The 12,358-nt window shown below is 44.6% G+C and overlaps 1 protein-coding gene across 9 annotated transcripts in view; it reads right to left on the bottom strand.

The window, feature by feature from the left end:
* Positions 1-12,358, bottom strand: part of GFRA1 (GDNF family receptor alpha 1) — a 209,035-nt gene that overhangs the window by 27,566 nt on the left and 169,111 nt on the right. For all 9 annotated transcript variants that reach the window (XR_012132999.1, XM_073240343.1, XM_073240346.1 and 6 more), the window contains 2 exons: positions 10,265-10,399; positions 6,404-6,585 (listed from right to left, as the gene is read on the bottom strand). Coding sequence is in view for 8 of the 9 variants with exons in the window: in XM_073240343.1 (XP_073096444.1) it covers positions 6,404-6,585; positions 10,265-10,399 (317 nt within the window). In the remaining variant the exon portion in view is untranslated. The remainder of the gene's footprint in view (positions 1-6,403; positions 6,586-10,264; positions 10,400-12,358) is intronic.

Raw genomic sequence — 12,358 nt, 5'->3', positions numbered from 1 at the left:
TTCTCTCTCAGGTCCAACCAATTCCAAAGCTCATGCTCTTCCCAGCAAAACAGCTCCCAGGCTGTCAACCAGAGGTTAAAAGGGAAGCACCAAGGAAGTGCCCACAGGGTCGCTCTGCCGGCTGGAAGGAGTGGAGTGAGTTCAGAGGATAAACATCCCCAGGCCAGGGCCCTGGTGTGGAAATAAGCACCTCACTCCCTCCACTTTCAGCTCCCACCCTTCCTCTGGCCGTCCTGTACAAATCGCACCACCCTGGCCTTGTTCTCAAGCGCCTCTTCTCCAGTGGGAAGATTAACGGGACGCCAAAGTACCCCATTGCTCTGCTAGCATAAATTGCAAGAAAAACATTTAGAATATTGATTAAGTGCTTCATGCTAGAAGATTTAAATTTACCTCCTGTATTTCCAGGATTAGCTGACATAATGGGGTCAGTCTGCTGGCACAAATGATTTACAGAACACCCATTGGCAACTTTCCTTTTAAAACTCAACACTTAAAATTTTCACTTGGTCACAGCCAGAGGAGTCCTGGGTATTTAGCAGTTTTGGATAATTGCCTTCCTACCGCGTCTAGATTTTGGGGGTTTGGCCCTGGGAAGAGTTTCTAAATCATTTCCAGTCTGGTCTGGCCCAATTTGGCACAAAGGGACTTTGTTTCGGTCTGATGAGGTACTGGGGCAGTGGAGAGGCAGGAAGCCTCTTCTCCCAGGAGAGAAAGTCTTGTTTCAGATATAGATGATTTTCAATATTATAATGCAATATTCAAATATTCAATTATCTAATTCAATATTTAAATACTCTAATAAGTAAGAGTTAAATGGACAAGAAAGTCCATCTGCCTTCTGCTCTTCCTATCAATCTGTAAACGTGTGTTACATCCACACGTGCCCGTTTCTATTAGCTTCAAACTGTATTCTGTGAAGAGAAGGAACTGTAATGAGGCTTCCCTGGGAGGCGAGGGAGACATGGGCCTAGACTGACATCCAGGGGTGCTTGAATGTTCTTTGCTTCAGGGAAGGTGCCTCTGCCCCCATGGCCCACAGAGGGGCCAGCGGTGGGACCTTAGGGCTGGCATGGTCTGGCCACCCATGTAGATGCTGCTGCTGTTGAGCGAGGGTGGGGCCAGCTGCCCTCTGCATTGCTGTTTTTAGTAGTCAGCATTCTCGTAAAGCCTATCTATTTGCACTGTGCTCACATCTCTTCTGTGACTTAGAAAGCTCTTTGCCGGTTTCTTTCTAGAATGTTGCCTTAAAAGTCCCATTAGGGGAAGGGCAGGAGCCTTACACTTTACTTCAACTGCTGACCCTCCATGTCTCATAAAACAGATATGTTTTATTTGGCATGCACACATAAATAACACTCACACGGACTGCCTTTGAATGTTGTTTGCACTGTTCACGAAAATCCCCCAACTGCTCATGGCTATCCCACGCCCATCCTGCTAGCCCTGACTCTCAATGTATGCCCCGTGATCCGTCAGACTTTCTCCTGTCAATCACCCATCTCACGTCTGGCACAGGAGAAGGAGTGGAAAGGGGCAGAGGCAGTGAAACTCGCCCAAGGGTCCTCAGCCCTAGTCCAAAGACTATAATCCCCAGTGTCTATAACCCTATGTGACCACGGCAATCAGAGGCTTAAAAATGCCACTGTAATGGGCTCCTCTTAACCCACCCGAGTTAAGTAGTATACAATGATGCGAAAGAGAGATTTTTCCAACACTATGTCCATCCCCTGAAGGTATTTACTTTAAATCAGCAACAAGTACAGTCCCTTTAAATATCCTGAGCTTTTTCCAGCTACCAGAACACTCAAATGCACAGAAGATGAAATAATTGGTAGAATTTTAATGCTTCTTTGTTTTTCATGTGACCACTCTGTACAAGTCAAAGGGATAGGCCAACAATAGCACAGCCTGCGTCATGTTTGTTACTAATATGACTGCCAATTAATCCTGACATGGGAGCTTGGCGGGTTACCCAAAACCTGCTATTTTACCACCTCAGGGGGTTAGCACTTGGACATTTCTATGACAGTCGGTACCAATCAATCAGCTTTCCTTTTTAAAAGCTGAGCCTTTCATAGGAACTGTGATGAGTCCTTTATACACCACACCCAAGGCCACCCATTTCCCCAAACAGAATTGCATTTGGTTTGTTGATAATCACACTTCGAAGCCAACTCTCAAAAATGTTTATTCTTATTTCTTTTCCTCTAAGGGGGAAAACTATCTCAAATGTTAAGACAGAAACTCAAGTCCCAGAGAGTTTTCTCATATTATTTTATATTTTAAAATATTACAAGAGGGTGCTTCTCTGGAGATGTGAACTTTACAGCTGCCAAAGATAGTTGACTTTCTCCAAATCTGTTATCAATGGATCCCAAGCTGGTTTAAGTCAGTTCTATTCTGAGTAATGACACAAGGCTGGGACAAACGCCATTCTAAGATATTTCTAGGACCCCCTGGCAAATGGTAATTTATCTGGAGACAGCGAGGCAGGCAAAGGAAAGACAGATGGGGAGAATGAGTCTCCTGGGAGCCCTACACTGAAGCAAGAGTCCTAAATCAGTGCCAGAGACCAGTTCTCAGGGTGAAGGCCTGCCTCCCATCACTCACTCAACCCTCATCCTTTGGCCTCCAATGATTCTTTCTACTGTTGCTAACACAGGCCATTCTAAAGAGATCATCAAGCTGCACAAACTTTTACTGGCAAACGTTCAGTGTTTCCCCAGAACCCCATCTTCTGGAGCTGCGGCATGAAAAAATCCCAGCCTAAAGTACGAGCTTTGTGTTTTCCCTATCCTACGAGTCACTGCCTTCAGGAAGCTTGTGGGTATAGGGCTCTCGCAAAACCCACTTTTCCCTTCCCCCTTTCCTGTTGTTCCCCCACCTTCCTGATTTATTGAGATATAATAGACAAATACAAATTGTATATATTTAATATAATATATTGTATAATTATTGTGCAACATGATATTTTGCTATATGTAACATTGTGGAAGGCTTACCACAATCAAGCTAATTAACATGTTATCCATCACCTGACATAGTTATCATCTGGGGAAGAATGAGAACCATTAAGATCTATTCTCTTAGCAGATGTCATACAGTGTTGCTAATTGCAGTCACCGCGCTGTAGATCAGAGCTCCAGACCTTATTCATCTTGCATGTCTGTAACTTGGTGCCCTTTGAATAATGCCTCCCATCTCCCCCACCCCCAGCCCGATAACCACCATTCCACACTTTGCTTTAAAGAGCTCTGCTTCTTTAGGTTCCATAGATAAGTGAGAACATGAACCTAGAGGACGTTATGCCAAATGAAATAAGCCAGACACAGAGAGACAAATACTGCATGACCTCCTTTTCTATTTTTCACTTCCTCCTCTCTGGCCACTGCTCATTCAAAGGAAGAGATAGGTTGTCCAAGGTCAAGGCAAGAGTACACTGGCCTCAGAATCAGAAATCCTGGCCCCCCTAGAGATTTTGTGATCTCAGGTAAGTCTCTAAGCTCCCCCTGCCTCAGTTGCCTCATTTGGAAAAGGGAAGGATGTCTGTCCTACCTGACTCAGGGGCTTCTGTGAAGAGTGAAGGGCACAGAGCATGTGAAATATCTTGAAAAATAAAACCCACTCCCCACCTGTTAGTGCTAATTCACCGCAATGTCCCCGAGTCCACCACCACCCAAGCAAGTCACACATCACCAGCCATTGTATGTAAAGGGACCCAGGGGCCAACTGACTTGGGATCAGGCATTGCATGGGATGTTTCTAGAGCACCATTCTGGAAAGTTCACTGTGCCCCATGCACTCAAGCATCGCCCCACTGAATCCTCTCAGCTGCAGTTCTGGAGATGAGGAACCTGATGCTGGTGAGGCTGAGAGCTGGGGTTGCCCTTGCCCCCTGCTTCACATGTGCACAAGCAGGTGTTAGTGGTGGTCTTCTTCAGCAGAAAGGCAAGGTTTTTTGGAACCCTTAATGGTGCCCTGGAAGTGCAATGCTGTTTAGCTCCAAGAAACCTGAATTGTGTGTGTGTGTGTGTGTGTGTGTGTCACAGGGAAGAGGGGTGTGGCCACCTCCCACCCCATTCTTTGGTAATCCTGCACCTCCATCGTGCTCTGCCAAGAAGCTAAATGGCAACCATGAGGTAAACATCATTTAAAATTTTACTTTGCCCCTCTATTTATGAGGCACAGCTCCTATTACTCATGCAGGGGAAGGAAAGGTGCCATTTCTTGGGAATATAGCTCATGTGTCCCCTGACGTTGCCAGGGCAACCCTGCAGCTGCCGTACAGAGTCTTCTTTGCAGGGACACATGTTGGGAAGATCTGGGTTGGAGGTGAAATATTGTGTGGACAAAGCACGCCTGCACCACGGGAAGCAGCAGTCAGGTGCTGCGGTGGGTGGGCTACAGGGTGGAGGGCAGAAGCTCCTTAAGGCTGACAGACTCCTTTTTTGTGGGGGAAACTAATTTCACAGAGTTTCCAATAAGGTCTGTCCTTCTGAGATGTCATCTGTTAGCTTAGTCTGACCTTCCAAAATGTTGACAAGCTGCATCTTGCTCACTATTTATAAGTTCACTGAGGGGAGACTTTTTTTTGAATGCCCATCTTCATGAAGTTTCTACAACCCAGGAATATAAAAATAGGGTGAACACTGCCTCTGCAGTCATGCCGTGTGCACTTAGACACGTGCAGAAAAGAAACTGGTTTTCCAACAGCCAGATCTTGCTTCCACCAGTCAGAAACCAACTCTGGCCCACTGTCAGCACGTTCTGAAACAAGGTCCTTAGCCCCCATTTGGCCATTTGTCTTTACTGAGGCTTTGTGCTGGTCATTTCCCCTCCTTGAACATCAGGGCTCTGCTGTAGATGGAGATGCCACAGTACTCCCTAAGCCTCCTCCTCATTCTGGCATCTTCTGCACAGTGCTTTGGAGATGGGAAGAGCTCAGGAAATGCTTTAGAATATGAAGAACATCTGGTTGACTTTAGGCTGTACGGCTTCCCTCCCTGTCTTCTCCTTAGTGTTTTTTTTGCATGTGTCTGTCTGAGGGTATGTTTTGGGCGTGGGGTGTGGGAGGGTGGTTGGAGACCCAGGAGGAGAGAGGAGAGAGAGCAACGCTCAGATGAATGACATGTAGGATATCCCAGAAGAAGAGAGGAAACAGGAAGAGAAGAGTGTGGAAACGCTGGCCCAGTACTTTCTAGGGAAGAAGTGGGCTGTGGGTCAAGAAGGTGTTTGGCAAAAGGTTTCCGGAGCGCATTCTGGTGAGGCTGATCCTTGGCAGGAGTTGGGGGCAGAGAAGAGTGAGGATATAGTTCAGTGACAAGTGTTAAGTGACAGCACAGTGCTTGGCACAAGTTCCCTTCCCCAGCATGGCAGAAGGCGGAAGTCACCATGTGGCTGTCACTGCCCTCATGACACAGGAAGACCCATGGAAGGAGCATGAGGCTCCTGGCATCCCGGCACTGCTCCTGTGACTCACTAGCTTGAGCAAAAAAACAAAGTGTCATCTCGCTGGGCCCCTATGTGCTCAAATAAGAACAAGGCTAATAATGATCCTATAATAATAGCACCTCTCCCATAGCCATCAGGAGGATAATATCCAAAGTAGTAAAGTATGTGAAAATACTTTGTGCACATATCAGTATGTAATGTCATGCCAAATTTCTGAAGACTCGTTACTATGAAAAAAAAATCAGTGAAAAGGCAGAATAAACACTCTGCTTTGACTAAAGTCAGGAAACCACCACTAGCCCTATGCCTTATGGCTCTGCCCTTGGAGATCTGGATCAACCCCAGCGAAGTCTCCTGGCCATTCTCATTGGACTCTATTCACACGGGGGTTTTGCAGGGCAGCTCCTTACAGCTCCTCTTTCCATGGAAAGCATTTCTGCTGCTTCTTGAAAAATAAGCCCATATGGGACTTGATACCTGGGTTAACACTTCACTAGGTACACTGTCTCTGGCCTTCTCTTAGATGGAGTTAGAGACTCCACATCACGTCTACATGGCTGTGATGGCCACCAACCCAAGAGCTCCTTCTTTTTCAAGATGCTTTGTAGAGAAGGCAGAATGAATACCAACTCAACTTCTCCAGCCCATGAACACAAAGTTTAAGGATTCATCTGCCCAGCCCCCTCTTTCTACAAGTGAAGACAAGGCTAGATAAACGTGCCTTGACCACAGCCACATCCCCTGTCAATGGGAGTCAGTTCCAGAGTCCACCTTTCTTTCTACTCTACGGCATTTCACAATCTCCTCTCAGAATGGTTAAAATGCATTTTTAAGATTCAAAGCTGAGCAGCATTCCATCATTCATGATCCATCCCCAAATACATTTTGGAAAATGAATCTGCATTTCCCTGAGACGTGAGCTCCAGCAGAGTCCAGCCCACCTTCTTACCTGTAAATTTGCACAAGGTGGTAAGACATGAGTGGGGATTTCATTCTCAGACCCTGCTGGCCCCAGGGGCTTGTTCTTGAGCCGAAAGGCTGTAGTGGTGGTGGCAGTGGTGGTCTGAACAGGGAGGGCTGGCTGCCACACAGTCACATCAGAGCCATTGCCAAAGGCTTGAATTGCATTTTCTGCAGTAAAACAGGAGGAAATCCAATTTCAAAGTCAAGCCGCAAATGTAACAGACAGGATGCATGAAGCCAAAGAGGCTCACTAGAAGTTCTGATTACAGCACTGGACTTCTCTGACAAAACCCAGCCATCCAGCCACCTTATACATGCTCAGAACCAGCCACTGGTGCAGGTGCTCAAATCAACTCATTTATTAAACGCTGATCTGGACACTTAGCTATGCTTCAAGTGCAACAAATATTGTGTTCCTATTTATGTATCAGGTGCCAAGCAAGACCCTTGCCCTGAGATTCTCACCAATTGAGCCCTTTGACACCTGCCTCGACCTGTTATTTGGGGTCACAATCACTGTTCCGACTTCTGAGAAAATCCTTGTGTTCTGTCAAAATTCTATATTAAAAGCAAACTAATGAGTGCTTTTGCTTCTTAAATACCACATGCGTAATTATGAGGTGACTCAGTGGCATGCACACTAATGTGACAAGCAGTAACATCAAATAGCAAAAAACGTGATTCCTATGACAGAGCACCTACCACAAGGCAGGCACTGCTCTATGCAGAGATGTAACTAATTTCGTTAAAAGAAAAACCTACCCCAAACCTCATCAATATAGAGGGAAAATTTAAGTAAGATGATTCTTTTCCCTTTCTGCTCCCAGTCTTCCAAAACAAAATCTGCATAATTAGGCAGGAACAGCCCTGCTTAAATGAAAAGTTTAAAATGCAAAACTTTAAAAGCTTATTACAATTTCATGGGATTAGATTGTTTTTATGGCAGGAGTAAATTGGTTGTGTGTTGCTCCCCTCCCCAAAATGAATTAAAAACAGTTTTTAATCAGGTCCTCAGGGATTTGGTCTGGATTTAGGAATTTTTTATTTCATATTAATTGTATAAGAAATCAGACTCTTCCGTTTGGCATCTGAATGTGCAAATTGTGAATATATGACTCTTAGCAGGCATTTTTTGATATACAAGACAGAATAATTTTAAGCCTAATCATCCTCTCCAAAGTGGCATTTTTGTTCTAAAGCTGTTATCCTTTAAGTTCAGCAAATTGGAAGCTTGTTTTCCAAAACTTCACATTTTTTAGACTGTGAGAAACAGCTTCAAATTAATATAGATGCTTTTTATGTTCCTAGCTATGTTACATGGCTTATGAGTGGGTAGAATGTAGAGAAAAATGTCCATGGGGGGCTGTTTCCTTGAATGACCCCAAACAACAAGAACCAAACCCTTCCATTTTCTTGTGAAGACATGTAGATTCAAGAGACCCTTGCCATTTGCTGAAACTACCTGTGTTTCCCAGTGTGTTTGCCTTGCCACGTGGGGAGGCTGTTGGCCTGCTCAGTCATTCATTCAGACGACAATGGCACATCTACTCAGCACCGGGCACTGCTCTCTGCTGAGGCTACAGCAGTGGACCATAATGACAGTGACAAAGGACAAGAATCTCTGCCCTCCTGAAGGTCACATTCTGGTTGGAGAGGCAAAGAAGTAAGATATATAATACATTAGGTGGTAAGAAATGCTTGGAGAAAACTGAAGCAGGGGTGAGAATGGAGAGCTGCCGTTGAGATACTGTGGTCCAGGGAGGTGAAGGTGGCATCTGAAGAAGGACTTGGATGACAATGGTTGATATCTCACCTCCGCCTCCTGTTCGTTCTTCTCTCTCCCCTCACCTCTGCCTTGCTCTTTAGCTTAAAAAATAACTGTTTCCTCCCCAGTAACCAGAAGTAAACAATAGGTTAAAGTCATGTTCAAGATAGAAGAATCTGAAAGAAATTTGCTAATCTGAAATTAGCCGAATTGGGTTAATGCATTTGGGTTGGAATTTATAAATTCCCAATGCCTTCTACTCTGGGGCCTTGTGCAAGAGAAGGAATTTACAGTTTTGATTTTGGTGGGCTGTGCTGCTTCTAATCAAAGCATAAATGGGGTGACTATGTAAACTCCTGGCTGGCCATCAGTCCCTGTTGAAGACCAAATGCATTTATTTTATTGAAGTTATTAGCAATAAGATACCAGGCTAGTCTCCCCTTCACCAAAATATTATTAGACAGGGAAAACCTTAATTTCTCTGTGAGGGCAGTTTTCCAGCCAGCGTGAGTATAATCTTTTCTCACACCGACCTCTATTGTCATTGCTTTATCTTCATTAAAGCTTGTATTCTGCCAGAAAAGCATATGGGATATGAAAAAGAGGATATATATTCTTTCTTTTTTAAGTCAAGACCAAACAAAAGGTCCAAGATGCAGATTCATGGTATGCCTAATGTCTTGCCAAACGTCTCCATATTTCAGACTAGTTTTATGGGTTTCAATTTATGTAAGTGTCCAAAAGCTTGTTTTTGTTTTAAGATGATCAAAGCATTTTGTTATAGCCACAAGATTCAAGGACCTAGTGAGCAAATCACTTAGATTTGTCTTTTCAACAAAGGAAACAATGATTACAGGTAATACTTAAAGGTTTGCCCATGTGTGGATTGTAAGTGGTCAGCTAATTCTTTAGAAATTGGTCACTGCAGAACAGAGCATCACGGAGAAACTGTCACTTGAGGACACAGCTTTTACAAGGGTGGTTGAACCTTGTTTCCTAGAAATCTGGTCCACACCTTCCACAAGGAAGTCACACCTGGTCCCTGATGTTCAGGCATATGTTCTTGTCTAACGGGCCCTCGATAGCAGGCATGCCACCAAAGTCCTTGGGGGGCTAGAGGGCTGCAGAAGGAACTCCAGCTTGGGATCCAATCTCGGGCATGGATGGTCTACATAAATATCAACCATTTACTCAACTGTGAAATGGAGATGATAATACCTATATCTCTTAGGATTCTTGTGCAGATTACAGTAAATGAGATAATGTATTTAATATATTTGCCATAGAGTAAGTTGAAGGCAGCCAGTAAATTAATGGTGGCTGCCACCACATGTGAGTGAGGTACTCAGACATCTCAGCTGGACCACTACCTCGAGTGCACATCTTGTTGGACAGAAGGGAGACACACATGGTCTGATGAATGCCCATCATTGACACATGCAGATTTCTCTCTATCCCTCTCCCTTTGGGAAACACACTTCCAAATTGCCTAAAGGACACTGCAATAATAACTGATACTATTTCCAAGCAGGAGCACCGCCGCCAGCCACCCAGGGCTCATCTCCATCTCCTGGGATCAGGCACAACCTGAGGCTCCTGGCTGCATGGCCAGCTCACCCCAGTCAAGGACTGCAGCTTCTCCTCTGAGCCAACCCTGAATATCTAAGGGGCTATTGATGTTCACACTCTAATTTTTCTCAGACAGCCTTTGGAGGCCTACCCTCATCTACATCTGAGCTTCTCACACAGTATATTGTGCCCAGGTCTTAAGATTCTTTGGAACAGACTTTGTGCTGGTTGCCAAGATCAAAATTTGATCTGTGGGCAGAAGTGTTCTTTCCCACATAATGTGTCCTCCTTTATTTGCATCACTTGCTCTCTCAGGCCTTTGGATTCTCAGTCTTGGCATCACCGTTCATTCCTTGCCCTGTTCCCTGTGGCACTCGGCAGTGAGGCCAAAACGATCTGGAGTCACAGTCAGAGCCCAGCCGGAGGAAGAGGGACAGGGAGAGAGAGGAGGCAGGCACAGGGCTGAGCTCAGAGAAGAAAACGTGTGTGTTTCCTATTTTTTTTTTAACTCACTAAGACATGTATTGTCCTTGAAGAAATTCAAAAATTTCAAGCACTCCTCCAGGTCATTCCCGCTATTGCTGCAGTCGCACCACGGGGCCACACTGAGGCTGCTCGAGTCTATGTAGTTGGGGGTCATGACTGTGCCTGAAAGAGTGAAAACAAGGCCTTTTAATTCGCATGTGACAACAGAGACTGTTCTATAGCCTCAAAAGAAACAAACGTTCCTCTGATGGTGGATGCACTGTGGATAATTACAAACATTGTGTTTGCTGAGTGGCAAATTATGGTAAGCAGTGCATTGTCTTGGCAATTTATCTTAAGCACATAAAATAATTTACACATTTACTTAAAAAATTATAACAGAACTCCCTAAGCTGCACTTAAGGTATTTTTTTTTTCGTGCCCAAATGGTATGGATGTCATGGAGTAGGAGAGAGAATTAACTTAGAATGCATGAGTTGCCAAATCCCTTGCATTTTCTTAAGAATGTTATTAATCTTCATAAATAGAGCGAGCTGGTTTTACGTATCTTAAAAATCCTTTTAGGACTTTGAATCCACTTCCCTTGGAAGCAAATGGCTTCTTCAGAGTAACACAGGGAAGCTCAGAAGCTATCCGTATGGGTTACCCCACATCCTGAAGGTATATAACGAGGCCTCTGCTCACCAAACTCTCAACTTATTTAAAGTTTTCCAAGATGTGAAGGAATTGGAAATTAACAGTGGAAATTATTTCAGCCAACGGCTCCTAGAGTATTGTTGCAATAGTTCTCAATTGTTGCAAAAGACATGCTGGGTGGTCTCTTGTCTACATCTTCTTGTATTCATGGTTTTGCTGATGAGTTCTGTACTGGTGCATAAATGCATTGATATTTAATACAACCCAAATGTCTCCTGGGTGGCTCACACCAGACAATGCCTACTCATGCCAAGGAGACTTCTGTTTTTATATACTGTGTGGAAGTAAGAAGCAATAGGCAATCAGTGATTCACAGGATATATATGGTTCACAAATAGAAAAAAAAAATTCTTTATATGCTCTTCTGGGTCAAGGGCATATCTTCTTTGCCCTGCATTCCTTACTGACTTGAACTATCATACCCCATTATACCCTGGGATGAGAACTTTGACCCACAGCAGAGAGCAAGCCCCTAACTTTGGGTGACAAAGGCCCAGGCATCCCCAGCACTGAGTAGAGAGGTTAAAATGTGTTTGCTAAGCATCTACTATATTCCTGGTGCCGTAGTGGGTCCCTGGCATATGGAAGAAATAGGAACAAGCTCTGTCCGGACAGAAGTTAGAGCTCAATGACCAGCATGAAGGGAGAGATCTGGGCCCAAGAGGAACATAAATTTTGGTCTACGGAATGCATTGCCTCAACCTTAAGTTTACTTCCTTGAATGGTGAGGATTTCACCGTCCTCAAAAACGATATGGTTGGCCAAGCCGGACATGCTGGAAGGCACTGTGCTCTGGCCGTTTGTGGAGTACTGAACGGGCATGAATGCCCGGAAGGGTGTGACCTAAGGTGTTGGTACTGATCACGTCTGGGGCTGGAGTTCTAAATCCTTAATATTATCTCTTTTGGGCTTCTCTGTATTTTTAAAAAACTTTTTACAATGAGTACAGCTTAATTATTTCCATTATTTCTTAAACCTATAATTCCATAGTTGGTAAGTAATCCCTACTAGAAATGAAATGATTTAAGAACAGAGAGCGAATGCAAATTTGGAACACTGACTTAAGGGAGATACACTCATTGGGCATACCCATAGTAAATAACTGGTGTGGGGTAGAACCCAAGAGAGCTCAGGTATCCTCCCAAAAAAACATTGGGATGAGTACACAGACATGTGTGATACTCCTGTGTGAAGGCCGGTTGTTGGTTTTCCCAACAGCTCTTGCTGAAGACGTTCTGGTGACAAAGAACTTAGTCTGCGCTGTCTTTCTTAGTGGGAAGTTCTTCCTGCCTGGTGACTGGTGTGATCCTGGCAGGAATGCAAAGTCTGGCTAAGCCATGATGCTTCAGACAAGCGTGAGCCCCTCACGCCTCCACGGCCGTCAGTATGTGTTCATTCTCAGATGTCAGTGGTGACAGGCCTGCT

This window comes from Manis javanica, chromosome 7 (assembly GCF_040802235.1).
Source record: "Manis javanica isolate MJ-LG chromosome 7, MJ_LKY, whole genome shotgun sequence".
Classification (NCBI taxonomy): domain Eukaryota; kingdom Metazoa; phylum Chordata; class Mammalia; order Pholidota; family Manidae; genus Manis; species Manis javanica.
This window is presented reverse-complemented; position numbering and strand designations above follow the sequence as displayed.